General features: G+C 43.9%; 1 protein-coding gene across 1 annotated transcript; it reads right to left on the bottom strand.

Moving 5' to 3' along the window:
• Positions 1-10,639: 10,639 nt before the first annotated feature.
• Positions 10,640-17,492, bottom strand: CUNH2orf78 (chromosome unknown C2orf78 homolog). The gene is made up of 3 exons (XM_026517379.3): positions 17,393-17,492; positions 13,413-14,174; positions 10,640-12,558 (listed from the first exon to the last, which is right to left on the bottom strand). The coding sequence occupies exons 1-3, from the start codon at positions 17,490-17,492 to the stop codon at positions 10,640-10,642; spliced, it is 2,781 nt and encodes a 926-aa protein (XP_026373164.3).
• Between the last annotated feature and the right edge of the window lie 931 nt (positions 17,493-18,423).

Raw genomic sequence — 18,423 nt, 5'->3', positions numbered from 1 at the left:
TCCTTTGTAACGTTTAACATAACAAGTTAACAGAGTTTACAAACATGCTAGAAGTTAAGACTATGATGAGAAGCCTTTAAGAAACTATGAATGGGAAACACATAAAAGAGGGGTGTGAATAATCACAAACACAGCAACCATCACACACAGGCTGTCCTTGATATTAGAAAGGAGGTGTGCCCAGGTGATGGCAGTTCTTAAGATAATGGCTAAGTGGATGTAGTAAGCAGGATCTGGTTCATCCGGGGAGGGAATTTGTAAATAGTGAACCATTTTCGGCCTCTGGGGCAAGTGGTCAGCACTCTTGGCTTTACAGGGACCAGAAACAGTAAGCAATAAAACCCTGGCCAAGGTGAACATCTGACATTCTTTGTATCCTGACTAACTGGGAAAGTTGAAAACTGGACACTTTTGTACATGCAACCAGGAAATTAATGCTACCAGCATTCTGTTGGCTCTTGGCATAACTGAAGAGAATATTCTACTTACTCCTGCTCCAAAGGTTGGAGGCTAAGCATCAAGGTATTCTATCAGCAGATAGGCTTCAGCAGCTCACCTGCTGGGTCAAAGCCAAGCTAGGAATTGAGGTGCTCTTTCTTTCTGGTGCCCACACCTAGTCAGTACATTTCCCCTGAATATAACAGTCTCCATATGACCTCTTGCAAATTTCAATGTCACAGACTCCTGCACTCCTGTATGCTTATTTCTACCTGTTCATTCCTGGACAGCAGCAAAAGACTCCTAAAAGGCAAAATTCTTACCTCAATATATAGCATCAGGATAGAGAGAAAATGCCCAGATAGGCTTTGTGGGGAAGCTAAAAATAAGGAAGACTCCAGGCACACATCACTTGCCTCTCTGTTATCCTGTGGTGAGTGATATACCTAGAGGGACAAGGCAATCTCATTAGTACAAGAATGACATCTGTTCTTACCTACTTCCATGTGATCTTACAACAGCAGCTAATATTTTTGATGTTTTAAAAGATTTTATTTATTTGAGAGAGAGAGAACAAGTGCACAAATGAGGGGGAGGGGCAGAGGAAGAGGAAGAAGCAGACTCCCTGATGAGCAGGGAGACTGACGCAGGGCTCAAACCCAGGACCCTAGGCCGGAGCCGAAGGCAGACACTTAACCGACTGAGCCACCCAGGCGCCCCTAATGTTTTTAAAACAAAAATCACGTTCTATTGCTCCTGGGTTTAAAACCCTCCAATTATTTCCCATGGCACTTGGAATTAAAAAATCCAAACTTGTCACCCTGGCTTATAGAGTAACTTGGTCCCTGCTGTCTGACTTCATCTCCTACTCTCCCTCTTGCTTACTAGTCTCCACCACCCTGTCTGAACATCTGCTGTTCCATTCTAGACCTTTGCACAGATGTTTCCTCTTCCTGAGATGCTCTTACCCTGGTCTTCACTTGGCTGGCTCCCTGTTGTCATTTACTTATCAGTTTACATGTCACCTGCTCTGACCACACAGTCTAAGTAGCCACCCAGTCACCCTCTATCACCCAGACTTGTTTGAATTCTTTCATAGTCCTTACCACTGCCTGCTTTGGTTTTTTATGGTCTGGATTGACTATTGTCTTTCATTCCCGTATAAAATATAATCTCCAGGAAGATACGAATTTTTTTTTACTTGCTTACAGATGTATCCCCAGTAGCTAGAATAGCTTGGGACCCCAGAAGACACTCCATGAAGATTGTTGAATGTTCAAATGTTGTTAAAATAAATGTCCCACTGTCTCCGAAATGAATTACAAGGATGGCTAGCCAATTGTGGTGATAACTGAAATGAAGAATGAAACCCAGTGTCCATTATGCTCTTGGGACCAAGTCTTCTCTACAAGGCAGTTAGAGTTAGGAGCAGGAAGTCTCCAAGGCTAGATACCTTCATTAATTGAGCAAATATTTATTGAGTATGTAGCATGTTTGGGACTCTATGCCAGGCAATGGGTCTACAATAATAACAAAGAAAAACTCAGTTTCTGTTGTTTTGAGGCCCTCATGGTTGAGAGCTTGGAGCCATCAGAAGGGGAAAAGGTCTTTAATAGATGATTAAGTTTCTCAAGTAGATGCTAGGTGAGCTCCATGCCCTGAAACACTGACATAGCCTATTTTGAACATTGCTAGGGAATGGGAGTGCTCGGGAAGTAGAAATGGACTGTGTACCAAAGACTGATTGTTCACATTTTTGCTGTGAACACTTTGGGAATATAAAATGACAAATAGAATTTTGAAAATAAATACTTTAAAAAAGATGTGGAATGAGCTGTTCAAGAAAAGGGGGGAAATGCATCAAGTGTACTGGGATCTTTAACGCTGGCATATTACAACATATGCAACATTGCACATGCATGCAATTATGTTCCCTTTCAGCTGAAGTTGGAATTACGAAGTTTTTCCTTGAGAAGACAGCTTCAGTAAAATTGGTAACATCAAGATGAATCTGAGGTTTGGAGCTCCACCTACAGTTTGTTTGAAGACTGGTAACTCCAATGCCAAGAAAAATTTCTAGTTGGGAAAATTAGTTCTTACGCACGCTTGGAAAGGTTTTTAATGTGTGTGTATTGTTACAATTAATTCTTAAATGTATACATAAGGGGTCAATTTAATTTTAGACATATTTTATTCCTTTGTTACTTGCTAGTTAGCTGTGAGTTTTATAATTTGGTTCCTAATAACTCAAAGCCTTTCCTTTTAGGTAAAATTGACATCTGAAGATTATAAATCTCAACAAGGTTTAAATGAGATAAGAAACTTTAGGACTATTTGAATTGGACACTTTAGGTTGAGTGATTTTATAATTTTATACTGTTTCCATATTTTTTTGCAAAAATACTGCCATATAACTAGGCACTATACCTTTGAACGGGAGATAAAAAATGGCATGCCACTATAATTATCCACTTTGAAAAATATTCATTCATTCATTCAATCTGCTAATATTTATTGTGTACTTACCATGTGCCAAACATTGCTCAAGGCCTTGGGCATGTATCAGTGGACAAAGCAGACAAAAGCCAAAAAACCATGCCCTCAAAGATCTTACATGTTAGTGATGGGTGAGAGAGTTTCATCATGTTAAACAAGTAGATTACATAGCATATTAGAAGATTCTAAGAGCTATGGGAGAAAAGGGAACAGATTGAAGGAAAGGAGAAGTATAGGGAGGCAGTTGCAACTTCAAATAGTGTGGTCAGGTAAACCCTCATTGAAAAAATTTGAGTGAAGATTTGGTGGTAAGAAGAGCAATCCAGGCAAGAAACAGCAAGTGCAAAGGCCCTGAGTCAGGAGCTTGCTTGTGTGCTTAAGGAACAATGAGGACCCAGAATGACTGGAATAGAGATGAGCAAAAGGGACCATAGTTGTAGGTCATGTAGGGTAGGGGTCAGCAAACTACCGTGTGACCTGTCTTTGTAAATAAACTTTTATTGAGACACAGACATGCCCATTTGCTCATGTATTTTCTGTGGCTTCTTTCATGCTACAACTGCAGAGTTGAGTAGTTGAGACAGAGACCATCTGGCCCACAAAGACAAACATGTTTACTGTCTGGCTCTTTATAAAAAATGTTCATTGACCCTTGATGTAGGTAGGACCATATAAGCCATTGTAGGGACGTTGGGTTTGATTAGGAAAAAATTGAGGAGCCATGAGAGGGTTTTAACAGAAGAAAGACAGGATCTGACTTGTGTCTTGAAAGGATCATTATAGTGATTGTGTTGACAAATTTTAGAGAGGCAAGGGTGGGAGCCGAGAAGCCAGTTTGGACTATGTTCACAAGGTACACTGGGGTGCCCCCAGGTTCCCATGGCAAATTCGCCAGGCGGTAGCAGGATATTTTAAAGTTTTTAAGGACCCACAACAATATTGACATCTGTCAGATACCGTGTGAGCTTCCAGCTAGTAGATGGTTCACAGTTTCAACATTAGGTCATGCTGCTTTCCTTTCAGTGCTGCCATGTCTTTGTGAAGCCGGGTTCTTGGCAACACCTGTACTAGAAAGTCAGAACTCTTTGAAAATCAATGTGGGGCAGGAAATGAGGCTGGCAGTGTCCAATTTCACTCCAAGGTTTGAGATGTCGTGCAGTGCCCAACTCACACACTCTCCATTAGCAAGTAACTGTGGTTATTTAAGAGTGAAATAAAAATATGTTTTCTTTTCATTTATAGGTATTATTTTCCAAATGTCTGCTTGGTTCTTGGAGCATTGTATTATTGTACAATGTACTGTGTCACCGAAACATTTTTCCTGTGGCCGCTGTAATGAATCGCCACAATCTGGTGGCTTAAAAAAAGCAGAAATTTCTGTTTTCACAGTTCTGGAGGCCAGTCGGAAATCAGTGTCACTGGGACAAAATGAAGGTGTAAGGAGGCTATACTCCCTCCAGAGGCTCTGGGGGAAGATTCCGTTCCTTTCGTCTTGCAGCTGTGGTGGCTGCTGGCGGCCACACTCCAATCTTTGCTTCCATAGTCACCTTGCTTTCTCCGCCGCTGTGTGTATCAAATCTCCTTCTGCCTCAATCTTATAAGGACACATGTGATGGGCACCTGGCTGGCTCAGTCGGTGGAGCATGGGACTCTTGATCTGGAGGCTGAGTTTGAGGCCCCACACTGGGCATAGAGAGTACGTAAATAAATACATACATACATACATACATACATAAAAGGACATATGTGATTGCATTTAGGGCTCACCTTGCTAAGCTGGGATAACTTCTCCATATCAAGATTCTTTTTTTTTTTTTTTTTTTTTTTTTTTTTTTTTTTAAAGATTTTTATTTATTTATGTGACAGAGAGACAGCCAGCGAGAGAGGGAACACAGCAGGGGGAGTGGGAGAGGAAGAAGCAGGCTCCCAGCGGAGGAGCCTGATGTGGGACTCGATCCCCGATCGCCAGGATCACGCCCTGAGCCGAAGGCAGACGCTTTAACGACTGCGCTACCCAGGCGCCCCTCTCCATATCAAGATTCTTAATTAATCACATACCCAAGGATCTTTTTTTCTAAATAACGTAGTAATATATACAGGTTTCAGGGATTAGGACCTATCTCTTTGGATGGCCATTATCCAGCCTACTACAGGCATAAATACTTAGTACATTTTTGGCACCTACTTACTTAATAAATGGGACTGTGGGCTATTTCTTTGAGCCTGTAGGTGAGACACCAAGGATTCGGTGAATAGAGAAAGTTTGGGAACCTCCAGGTTAGGAGGCTCTGCCAATAATCCAGGCAGGAAATGACAGGAGCTTGGACTTGCATAGAAAGGGAGAAAAGTGGTCAGAAGCAGACAAGGTCTAGATATAATTTGAAGGTAAGGCCGCTGGAACTTGCTGATGTTCTGGATGTGTGATTGGTAGGGAAAGAGAGGAGTCAAATGACTGAGAAGCCTCCTTACACTTTTTCCGGAAAAAGTATTACTATGACCTGAGATGAAGAAAGCGCTGCATGGACCAGATATTTTGCTGGAGAGAGGAGGGCAGACTGGCAATTCCATGTTGCCTGTGTTTAGAGAAGTAGATACAAAGAAAAGAAAAAAGGGAAGGAAAAGATGCACATTCCTCACCGGGGCCTGCCTACAGACCCTCCACCGGCCCACGGGCTTGTTCTACCTCTCATGGTGGTCACATGGCTCTCCACCCATGAGCCTCTTAGAGGTTATTATGTTTTGACTTCTTATTCCAACATGGACTGAGCAAATACAGACATGAGACTCCATGTTAGACAGAGGAGACTCAGAAAGCCTCAGCTGAGCCAGAGTCCTAAAGAGGATAGGGCAAATGGGGCTCTGCTTTCAGGAACTGAAAATTACAGAACCCCCAAATGTAAAATAATTATGTCAAGTGGTGGAGTGGAATTTCGGACAGATGGAGGCAGCAGCATCATTTTTGAATCTCCCCAAATCCTCTCTTGGAAATAGAGGGACCAAAACCAAATGCCCATGGGTAGCATTTACCATAAAATTAGAAACCCCCCAAACAAGGGGGTGGGTGTAATGTAAGCCCGAACAGGTTTTTTTGTTTTCGTTTTGTAGTGCAAGTGCCTGACTTAAGTTTTGATTGCTGTGTTATTCATTTCAGCTTCCCCTTCAAAGATAGCTATCTCCAATAAACACAGTGCTAGCCACAGGCGGGATAAATAGCCAGGCCACCCTTCCCCCAACTGAGGCTCCTTTGATTTAGAAATCTTGGTCGATTTCAGTAACCGACCTTTTGGGCCACTTGTCTTTTCTTTCACCTGAAATTCCCACTCCTATGTTTTAAATTCACTACTAAGAAATGAGCCCTTGAAACCTTTGGCTCCCACCCTTGACCCAATAAAAGCAGAACCCCCTGGCCCCAGCGTTCTGTCTCTACCTTGCTGTGGGGGCCCCAGGTATGCTGTGTAATTTCCAGGTCTTGTAAGTAATAAACCTCTATTTTTTTTCAAACTTTCCTGATGGTTGTTGCTAAAGGACTTGAAATCATAGTACGAACCAGAGGGCTGCTCCAACCACATTGGTTATTGATGGGCTGAGCCCCGCACAAAACAGTGGGACAGAGCGCCACCCACAGGCACAGACCTGCTTAGTTGGGGTGTCTGCACGAGAAGCAGGGGTAGTCAGGAGGACGTATCTGATGGCCTGGAGGGCAGGAGGACTTCAAACTGCCAGCAGGCATTCACTCAGCTGGTGGGCCGATGTGAGAACAGCAGCTGAGACCCGGAGGGGTCTTGTTCACCCACATAGTGGCTCCGTGCAAGGTGCCCCAGAGAGTGTCTAAAGGACTGGGGTGTTTTTGCCCCCTCTGTCTTGACACTGAGCAGCCAGAAGCCTTTTCCAGAGGAGAAGCTTCTCACAGAACATCAGACACAAAGGGAAATGTCTTGATAAAAGTCTGGGGAAGGGTACAGAGCCAGGAAACCTCAGAAAGCAAGCTGCCATGTTTTTGAATACTACATCTGAAAAACAACAACGACAACCCAAAAAACAAATTCCGTGAAGTTAGAAAAGTGGGTCCTCAACCACAACTCCTTTTCAAAGTGCATGAACACTGATTTCACTTAAAACATGAACAAAAAAGGATTGAGGTCTGGTTCTACACAAAGGTAGTATAGGGTCTGTCTCCATCGGATCGGATGGCGGGCCCCCAAATGGGGGGCGAGGATCGGGTGGAAGCTGGTGGCGGGGGTGGTGAAAGGATTCACCTGAGGCAGAACAAAGGAAGGAGAAGTTCCCGCAAGGGAACAGGGAACAGGACAGCAGACGGAGGCTGTCTGCGAGGAGACAGTGGGTGGCGCTGTATTTAAAGCAGGAAGGTGAGGAGGGATGGGACATAAATGGAATTTTCCCTTTTATGCTAACTGTGCCTGCCTGTAAGTAGCCCATTGGTTAGTTAGGGCCTGTGGCTATTTTGAGGTGGGCGCCGGAGGGGCCCCCCCGTCTATCTAGCCACGTGGCCGCTGTGGCCCTTCTGCATTCCATCGCTCCAGCCTGTTTGCCTAAAAGCAGCCTCTGCAGGTAGCATAAGGAAATGAGAATAAGGACCAAAATAGCATCCCCTCAGACAAGGAAAGCAAGTCCGAAAAGAGAGGCCCACAAAACAGATCAAAATCGGAGCACGCTATTTCAAAACACGCTAAAAGACATTTGAGGACACAATGCAAAAGATGAAAGAATATGGGGGCGAGGGAGGGAAGGGGAAGTTAATATCTAACGGCTCCAGGTTTCTCTTTGGAGTGATGAAAGAGCTCTGGAAATGGTAAAGGGCATTTTGGGTTTTGTTGATCTATTTCCGTGAGAAAGTTGGGGAGATTGAAAAACTAGGCTGCTGCCTCCGTCTTTCTGGAGTCCTGCTCAATTTTTGGACACAATTATGTTAAATGTGGATGGTGCTGATTGTGGCACCACGTCAAGGGGGGAACATAATGCCGCTGAGTTCTATACTTAAAGATGGTTACATGGTCAAGTTTGTGTTATGTGTATTTTACCATAACAAAACAACAAAAAAAAGATGAAAGAACAACATAAATCAGAATTCGGTGAGATGAAAGAGCTCGGGACAGAATTAAAAATAAAATAAAAAATATCAGAAATGAAGACTTAAATTAAAAATAACACAAGAGTTAATGAACATCATGGGTAATGACTTAAGAGAAACGAGGAAAGTAGGAAATTTTTAAAAATCAAAAAGAAGGTAAAAAGAATTATAGAGAAATGGTTAATATAAAAGATTGGCCAAGGGCACCTGGGTGGCACAGCGGTTGAGCGTCTGCCTTCGCCTCAGGGCGTGATCCCGGTGTTGTGGGATCGAGCCCCACATCAGGCTCCTCGGCTATGAGCCTGCTTCTTCCTCTCCCACTCCCCCTGCTTGTGTTCCCTCTCTCGCTGGCTGTCTCTATCTCTGTCGAATAAATTAATAAAATCTTTAAAATATATATATATATATATATATATATATATTTATATATATATATATATTTATATATAAAAGATTGGCCAAAAAGCCAGGATAATTCTGAAAAGAGTAATTCAAATACATATAAGAATTTAGTATGCTATAAAAGTAACATTACAAATCAGTGGGACCAATTAGTCAAAACACTGTGATATATACATGTTGAGACATAAATAATTTCTCTGGAGGGATTCACAGTGTGGCAAAAGGAGATGTCTCTAGGGGGGCAGGGAAATGGGCAGCTGGGTATTTCTATTGAATACCTTTTGTACCTTGTCCTATCAGGTGAATTTATTACCTCTGAAGTCTGACCGCCTGAGTTCAAACCCCAGCTCCCCCAATTGCTAGCTCTTAACCTTGGGCAAATTCTTGACACTCTCCAAGCCTACCTCATTATCGGGTAAATGGAGTGAATAAACTCTCAATAAATGTAAAATACTAGTGGGAACAACCCAAATATCCACCAACTGATGAATGATTAAACAAATGTGGTAGAGCCATTTGATAGAATATCACAGTCCTAAAAAGCAATGATGTAGACACACTACAACACGGATGAACTCTGAAAACATTATGCTAAGAGGTCAGACACAAAGGTCATGTATTGTATCATTTCATACATATGAAATGGCCAGAGAAGGCAAATCCAGACAGACAGAAAGCAGATCCCCGGTTGCCAGAGGCTGGAGGGAGGAGGGAATGAGAAGTGACTGCTAATGGTGGAGTGGGTTTCTTTTTGGGGTGATGAAAATGTTAAGGGTTAGATAACGGTGATGGTTGCGCAAACTTGTGAATGTACTAAATAACACCGAATTTACCGTCTCAAAAGGTAACTTTCATGGTATAATAATTATATCTCAAACAAAATAATTTTTAAAATGCGGAGTACCAGTTTTCCCACGCTGATTTTCCGCAGTCCCCGCCTCTCCCCTCCCCTCCACCCCCGCTCCCCTCCGTCCCCCTCCCTTCCCTCCAGCTGCCCACCAGGTCCCAGGCAGCACGTCTAGAGCACCGGCGCCTGCGTGCTGCGGCTGTTGGCGCGCTACCCAGTGCGCTCCCGGCGCCCGGCGCCCGCGGCCCTTACCCTGCGGTGAGGGACCCCTCCTGCGGACTTTTCTCATGCGCTTCGGTTCATCGTGTTTAGAGAAGACTGCACGCGCCAGGGTCGATGGAGGACGACCTGACAGGCCCCTCAAGTTAGCATTTAGGTCCCTCCAGAAGTTTGATCTGGACCACCGGTAACCGCCGGACGCTGTGCTTTGAAAGCCGGGTTGCCCTCCTACCGGCGCTTGCAAATACTGAGGACGTCGGAGCCTTACAGGCCTCAGGAAGCCTTGTTCCTCTGCCTGCAGCGTGATCTAAGCCCGTTGCTGAGTCTCGCCCGTCAAGTGGCACAGCGGGACTGGCCTTCCGTGTGGTCGCGCAGGTTCACCGGAGCAGTGCGTTCGCAGGCCTGGTGCACAGGTGTTTTAGGAAGCGGTGATTTATAGCCCAGGCCCCGTTCTGGATGGCCCTCCAGCGGCAACAGATCCCTTTGCTAGGCTGTTATCAGAGGCCCCCTGGGTAAATGTGAGCCCTTGCCATCCATCTGATAGATTGCTCTGTGATTTGTACTTCCCTTACCCAACCATTATCCTACACGGATGAGGCAACCGAAACCTTCTGGAGGTGTCCCTGGAGTCTCCTGTTTTCAAAAAATCCCTATCTGGTGGACGTGGGCTATAGGGCCAGCCTCCGTGAAAGGCTTTACATTTTTCCTAGTCAACCAAGACTCATCTTCAGTCATCTTCAAGTCTATTCAAAATGTATTCTTTTAGGCCTAACCTCAGACCCTGATTCTGCCATTTCCCCCACTCCTCCCTTTCATAAACCCATACAATCTCTCTGCCCTTTTGGCCTTTCTAGGCCTAGACCAAGTTCCTTCCTCTTTTCTTCTTACCTTTTTCCCCTCATTCTCCCATCCAACTTCCGGTTCTTTCTTTCTCATGCATCCTTTGATTCCCACCCCACCAAAGAAAAACCACAGTTAATAGCATCTCAGAACTCAAAAGGCTTCTTTATTTCTAATCTACTAATTATATTTATTATGTTTTATTAAGTCTTAAAATAAATGCAAATAAATAGAGAAATTTATATCTATCTATCTATATATGAATAAACAGCTGGTACCCAGAGTGGTACCAACAATCCTAGCACCTCTTATATTGCATAGCCATAGTATCGAGCAATTTCCATATCTTTTTCCCGCTCAATGAAAAACTGCACTTTACCCAAAGAGGTGTATTTGGCAGCGTTCTCGCGCTCTTGCTGAGCCTGCCTCTTCATGGCCTCCCGCTCTGGCCTCTGCTCTTTTGTGATGGGCTTGGACATTACTGGCTCAGGAACATTGGGTTTCCTCCATGGGATTGGTTGAAAGCTGAAGTCTTGGAGTAGAAATTGGGTTTGAGGTTTGGGTGGGGACTGGAGCTTGGTCACAGCAGTGGGAACCGGCTCCCGCTGGAGAGATGTGCAAGATGATGTTTTGTAGGGTGCAGGCCTAGAGGCAGCAGACTGCGGGACACTAGGCCGGGTAGGGTTGGTCAAACCCGGTCGGGTCAGATTGGTTGAAATTGGCCGAGTTGGTCTGGCAGGACCTGTGAAGGAGGCAGGAGGCAGCCGGGATGAACTGACTGCAACAGGTTGAGCTGAGCTAGTAGAACCAGGCCGGGCAGGGTAAGCCACGGCAGAGCGGTGGGAGGCCAGAGACTGTGGCCTCCGAGGAACAGGTCGAGCTTGAGGCTTCTCCAAGGTTGGAAAAGGCAAAGGCACCAACTTGACCTTCCCAGGAGGTGGCAGCTCATACTGGGATGGAGACGGACACTCTCTGTCAGCACCTCTGTCTTGTTTCTGGGCTTTGACTTGATTTTTCTCAGGCCCTTTACCCTCACGTGGGGTATCAAGCCATGGTTTGATAGCTGGGGATGGCTGGGCATCTTTCAGGTTGCTGGAGTTTACCAGGGCCCGGGAGGAAGACAGTCCCGTTTTCTTATCACTCTTCTTCCCCAGTGCATGAAAAACCTGCACAGACTCCAGCATGTGCATGCCTAGGCAGCTTCGAGGCTTCTTAAAGGTCTCTTGGCTAAGCTCGGGTTGATTTTTCTTCCGCTTCATCTTGGGAATGGTTGGCTTCTCTTCTGCCTTGACTTTGTTCCCTGACTGCTTACTCTCTTCAGCTTTCTTGGGGTTGTTTTCTCTGGTCCTTTTGGTCTTTTCCTGCCCATGGCTCTTAGTTTTGCTGCTCCTGCTGGATGCAGCTTTCTGAGATTTGCTGTTGGAATGTTTGGCTGGGTTCGCAGGAGGCCTGTCGCTGTCTGCAGCATTGCAAATAATCACTTCTTCCCCTAACAGGCACTCTGGGTTCTTTGCCTGGATTTTGGTCTTGGGAGCACCGTTGATAGGCTCAGTGGCTTTATGTTTGTTCTTCCTGACCTGATCAGAGGGAGCCTTTATGACACTTGACTTTTCTTGCACCTGATTCAACTTGATGACTCTGGTATCTTTGGCTTTGATCACCTTGGGACCTTTGGATTGATCAAGGTCTTTCAAGGAATTAAAGAGCTGGGGAAGATGAATGTCCTCCACCAGTGTAGTGATGTCTGCCAAACCACCACTAGATTCAATCCCATTTTCAAGGGTCGCTTGGTCTTCAAGACTCAGGGTATTTTTTCCCAGATTGGTGTTTTCAGAAGCAGGCTGCTCCTCCTGGCCAAGGGGATCAATGCAGGCCAGGAGCTGGTGAATATCAGGAATTTCTAAAGGGAGGAGTGGAGGATCTTGGTTTTCTAGTGGGATCTGGTAGGCATCCAGAGGCTTTGAAAGCTTGGTTTTAATATCATCCAAATTCTTATTCTCTATTTGTTCTTGGCTTGGAGCTGGAGGCAGTGCCAGGACATTACTAGAACTCTGGATTGGAGCTATCATTGAGATGTCACCAAACTCGGGTGGTGGGTTACTTTCAAGTATCTGGATATTTCTGCTACTGCAGGACTTGGGGAATTCTGGAGTTTGTGGCAGACAAAATGTCTGACTTGGAGGTTGCAATCCCAGGGAAGTCTCCATCCCCAGGGAAGTCTCCATCACTACAAAGGAATCAAGGAAAAAGACAGTCCCTGGTAAGTGAGATGCGCTCTCTGGACACTAACACAGAAATCATGCACCTCCCAGCAATGGGCAGGGCAGCGGTACCAGCTTTTCCTAAGGATCAAGGACAGCACCGTGTGCTAGGAGAAATAAGAGATGACTTCTAGTTCTTATAGGTGATCATTTGATGTCATTGGCTCTTGGTTTTCTTTGTATTTTATAGAGTTGTTATAAGTCAAATAAGAAGTAAAAGTGATTTTTATATTACGAAATGTTTAACAAAGCCTAGCATTCTCATATAGAGTCACTTCAAGTCTCTTCCCTTTCCTTAGAGAATAAGAATACTTCACACCATGGATTGGGAGAGAGAATGGAGCTCTTCCTGATAAAATATGTAAGCGAGGGTAATTCTTAGCCTGCTTGCTTTGGACAGGATCTCAGAATGCGAGGTCTTAAATCCGGGTGTAAATTAAGTGAGGGAAACTTAAACTGGTAAGAGTTCTGAAATGCTTTCCAAAGAGACTGAAGCAATAGCTCAGGGAGGGAGTTCATTACCATGTGGTAGTACAGGGAGGCTGACCGGGAGGGCAGTGAAAAGTGTGGTAGCTCTTCTATAGTCTTGGGGTTCCTGTACCTGTGGCACAGCTGGCCACTAGAGCGTGCCACCTACCCGCCTCTACGTAGTGTTCTTATACGGAGTCTGAAAGTGGAGAGCACCAAGCGAGGGTGGTGGTTATTAATGTCTCAGGACTTCAGTTCTGCCTGTCTGTGGACTCAGTACCTCTCAGCTGCAGATTTGACCCTACTTTTGAATGCTGACCTTATTTGTCTCCCTCTTGCTATTTCTACTCACCTTGAAAACTTGCCTCTGTGATGGGTTGAGCAGACACAGAGTAGTAGATTCCAGAGGCGGAGGCTGGTGGTAGGACGTTTGTGGGCTGAACCTCCTTTAGCACCATCACCATTTCTGGTTGAGGGGCAGAGGCCCTACCTCCCACGTATGACACAGAGCCATAGGACTGCAGGCAGGGGCCAAGTTCTCCAGACAGTAGAGGCCCCAGTGTGCCTTGATTATAGTAATACACCTGGCTTCCTTCCTGGTAAGGAAGTGATAGGCTATGTCCTTGACTTGGAATATGAGATGGTGTTCCCTGAACAAGGCTGGCAGAAAGCGATGGATACAGAGGGACCATGTTATTGGCCTCTGAAGTTTTATCATACGGGGCTGCCATAGACATGGAAGACACAGCTGTGTCCTGGTCAATGACAGTCACGGTGAAGTCTCCGAGGGAAGATGACTTCTTTTCAGTACTTCCTGTGACATCCCACTCAAAAATCCCAGGATAGGAAGCAGCTGATGTGGAGATCTGGCTCTGGCCAGTTACTCCAGACAGCATAGTTGTACTGGAATGTTGGTAAAGGTAGGCACTACCCATGAGTGGCTGGAAGGAGGTGCCAGAAGCTGATGGCAGTAGCCATGCTGAACTGACCGCTGGAGCAGAGACTCTGGAGAAGTTGCAGACGCTTCCTGTCAGGGAAGCTGCATTGCTCACCACAGGGAGGGAGAGCTGCAGAGAGTTTGGAGTTCCAAGTAAAGATGGATTTTGGAAATTTTCTGTAGGGAACAAGAGGGTGATGAAAAATCAGGGGGATGGATCAATTCTCACTGCTTGAGGAACAGCATTATCTTAAATTTGTTGCTACCAGGAAGACTCGGATACCAACACTTGCTGAGATACCCAAACTCAAACCATGTAGGGTGGTGGTTAGGGGCTGGAGCACTCTGGTCGGTACTCTTCTGTAGTCACTGCCCGTGCTCCCAGCTTGGGCCCAGGTGTGCAGAAGACCCAGGTCTTCTCCATGCCTTCTCCCTGCTCTAGCTTTGCCTGGAGCCTGCACCAGCATCCACTCGCACACTACTTCCTAGAAGGAAGCGTTTCAGCACTCGGAGGGCCTCAGAGAGCCTCTGTTCCCACACTCTCATTCTACGACGGACAGAACTGAGGCTCAGGGAGGTCACATCGACGTGTTCAAGTTCTCCCATGATGTTAGGCCTATTACCAGGTTACAGAGCCTAAGTATCATGACTTCTTGCCAGGACCCTGCTCTGAGCATTACACTGCCAGAAAACCAGGTGAAATGCAACTAATATAGACTTTTTCTCCCCCCACAAGAGAACAGTACAGCTATGACCATTGTAACTTCAGTGTCTTGTTTTGCTCATGCAGTTCACACGCTATTACCTAGAGTTTACATACAGCTCAGTCCAGTTGGTAAATGTAAAGAGTTCCTCTTGGGGTGCCTGGCTGGCTCAGGCATGTGACTCTTGATCTTGGGGTTGTGAGTTCAAACCCCATGTTGGGTATGGAGACTACTTGAAAATAAATTCTTTTTTAAAAGAAAAAAGGGTCATTCTTACCCTTTTAAGCCTGGTTTCTAATCCTGCCTCAAAATGACTACCTGAGAGTAAGTTTCTCAAGAAGTGCTTTTTGAAAGAAAAAAGTTACTTAAACTCTGAGCTTTAGATTACTCATCTATAAAGTGGTTATAATGATAATAATAATGGAAATAATTCTTATATGAATAAAATGGTACATACAGTTTTTATATTTATATGAAGGAAGGTATAATATGTTCTGGAAAGACAGAAAATCATGAAAAACATATATTACAGAATTAAGAAGAAATATATAGATATTAGTGAAAACCAGTATAGGTAGCAAGACTCAAAGCATAAGTTCACTAATAGATGAAGTTCTGTATCATACATGCAATATGGTGGAAGCGAATATTGCCTACCGTATTTTGCTGAACACTACTAACCAAAACACGAATAGCCCACAATAGAAGGTGATTTTGAATGAGTTCCTAGCCAGCGCATACAGAGAAGATATATCAATAAAAATTGCCTAATGAGCAGCAAATGCCATAAATGTGAACATATAGGTAGTCACAATTTTTGTAGACAAATATTTCAATAAAATCTGGTACAGAGCAGAGAGGGAAATAATAAGTGTAAAGGAATTCCATTATTGTGCTCATTCACATTTTTCTGAATATTACCCAGCAAATAACAGGTACTAGGTGTAGTAGAAATATATATTTCAACTGAACTCTACCTCTGAAACTAATAATATGCTCTATGTTAATTAATTGAATTTAAGTTAAAAAAATAAAATCAGAAGAAAACAATGAAAAAATAGAAATATGTATTTCAATATAATCATAAAACAAAAGAAAGAACACTTAAAAAGCATCATGAAGATTTTTATATTCATCCAAAAATATATTTTAATCGTTTTCAACATCCAGGAAAATGTCACCCTCAAAACCGAAAAAAGCCATCATCGCTAAAATCAAATTAAAAATTTTTGTGAATGTAGGACAACCCAAAGGACTCCACAAAATTGTTTTAGATAAATGTGGAATTAGAGACGTGGGGCTTGACTTTTTCTTTTCTTGTGAGGTTGCTAACTGAGATCTAAAAACAGATGTGTGCCCTCTGTGTTGGGAAGAAAATAACGGCGGAGTCAAAAAGCAGCCTTATGATTCAGTGTAGGAGGTGCCAATTTTTAAACAAACTTAGTCTGATTTTTAATAGGCAAAACATCTACATAGCTTAAAGACCAAAATGAAATGAAACTGAAAATTCTGTTTCTTCCAGCCCCCGAGACAGCCTGTTGAATTAGTTGTTTTTTGATAGGAAGCATCCTTTCTATATTATATCTCTAAAATGCTTACATTTTAAACTGTTAAGTGCTGTCTGTGTTCAGGGAGGCAATAACAGAACCCAGCAACGGAGTATGACTTCTCTGTAAGCTGCTTTTCCTAGTGATGCCCTGTTCTGGCCTTCCTTTCCTGCCTCATTTATTAATGGAAGTGTTTGCTAAAATCAACTTTGTTTTGCCCTGCTCTAAGCAGATTTCACCTTATGCTCTTTCTGCTTTAATTTAAAATCTTTGGTTCCTTCAACATTCCATCCTAAACTACCTCTTTTATTCCTTGAGAGCTCCTCTGTGTTCTTCCTCTTCATTCTTTTAAATTTTTTTTTAAGATTTTATTTATTTATTTTGGAGAGAGAGAATCAGACTTCCCGCCGAACATGCAGGGAGCCTGATGCAGGGCTTCATCTCAGGAGATCATGAGCTGAGCCAAAGGCAGACGCTCAACCACTCAACTGCTCAACCGACTGAGCCATTCAGGCGCCCTGTTCCCCCTTCATTCTTACATTTTCTCCTTCCCCTTGGTTCCTGTTGGCCTGTGCTGAGGGAAACAATCCTGAACTTCCTCACCTTTGAAGACTTGCCTCCTTAGAGCCCACTCTTCTCCATCCTCTTTCCCTGCTTTCCCTTTTCACCCACGCTAGGTAGAAAACTTCACATCACGTGACTATGACTTACTGAACAGCACTAAATTTAAAATACTACAGTTGAAATATTAGTGGAGGGACCATTTCAGATGAAACATCTTGGTAAATATTGTTAGTTTTCTACGTAACCTAGGTTTTCTCTCTTTCTGTTGAAACACTCTCAAGAAGTCTCTGATTTCATTTTCTCCATGGGTGCCCTTTCAGACTCAATATTAGAAAAGAAAGGGACCAGAGACAACAACCAATCTAACATCCTAACATATCAGATGAGGAAAAAACAGATTTTGTGATCAATGACTCGTCCAAAGTCACACAGCTAGTAAATGCCAAAGTCAAAACTGAAATGAGGTCTCCGGATTTTTAGTTCAATACTTTCCCCCATTATTCCATGCTATTTTGAATCTACAACTAAATTTAGGGGCAAAAAAATCCAATAAAAAACTTTTAAAAGTTTCATTCCTTACCAGACATGGTCAGAGAAGAAGAGGAAACATCCACTGCAGAAACAAGGGATGAGGAGCTGATACTAGAGGCTGTCGGAGTGGCTGAAGCCAAAGAGTGCATGTGTCCAGTACGAAGGTCACTGGTCACTGGTCACTTGCGATGATCCAAATTTATTTACAGACAACTCCATGGAAACCCCAAGATTCTACCAGGTGGTGGTAGGTTTGGTGGGAGAATGATGTCACAAAGCAGGCAGTTTAAAGGTATGAGGGAGCCAATGGGGAGGTCCGATTCCCAACAAGAAGACGGGATTGGGTGGAAGGAGGGATAGGAGAGCTAAGACAATCCTAATCCTACAAGACAGATGTGATAGCTCACTTTCCCCAGACTCTTATGTTAGGGAAATCATTTCAACGTTTCTTAGAGTTGTTCATTAATATAATTAGCTAATAGTTATTTATATTCTATATATCATATTTTATCTTGTGTTTTCTACATTTATAATTATATATAGTTAATTAACATCCTTAGAGACAAGGGAAAGGCACATCTAGGTTGGACAGTTACAGGTGTTCTGAAATATTAGTTGATCTGATTAATGAACTTACTGCAGCTTTCAAGGAGCAGAGGAAGAGATTAAAGAGCTCTTTTGGTAACTTGGTTAAAGAACAGGGTGAAGTTCCTTGAATGCACATTGTGGGGAACGATGTGGTGCAGGCTCTTCTCTTTCAGTTTCTTCTCCTCGAATCCTAACTTTCTTGGACTGGGCTGGGCTGGGCCAGGTTGGACTTAGATCTCTCTTCTCCTCTCCTTCATCATAGGCATTGTTTCTGGGACAAGCCTTGACGTTGCATTCTTACCCTCATGGATGTTACTTCTGGTCAACTTCCAGCAGCAGGAGTTTTCTTTTCAGTGCCTGACGCTTCCCCAAATGAATTCTGCCCTTTAGAAGCAAATACCAGAGAGCTGGAGGACACAGCTGATTGCAGATCTTTCCTTTTCCAGCATTTGGTTGCAAGTCTTTTGCCCATAATTTGCTGCCTCTGGCTCT

This window comes from Ursus arctos, unplaced genomic scaffold, assembly GCF_023065955.2.
Source record: "Ursus arctos isolate Adak ecotype North America unplaced genomic scaffold, UrsArc2.0 scaffold_8, whole genome shotgun sequence".
Classification (NCBI taxonomy): domain Eukaryota; kingdom Metazoa; phylum Chordata; class Mammalia; order Carnivora; family Ursidae; genus Ursus; species Ursus arctos.
This window is presented reverse-complemented; position numbering and strand designations above follow the sequence as displayed.

Bases quoted from the DNA above. Each gene is read 5' to 3' on its own strand.
- CUNH2orf78 (XM_026517379.3), bottom strand. From the start codon at position 17,492: ATGCACTCTTTGGCTTCAGCCACTCCGACAGCCTCTAGTATCAGCTCC. The intron at 14,175-17,392 runs GTAAGGAATGAA...TGTTCCCTACAG, and splicing joins TTCTTCTCTGACCATGTCTG to AAAATTTCCAAAATCCATCT. The intron at 12,559-13,412 runs GTGAGTAGAAAT...ATTCCTTTGTAG, and splicing joins CACAGAGGCAAGTTTTCAAG to TGATGGAGACTTCCCTGGGG.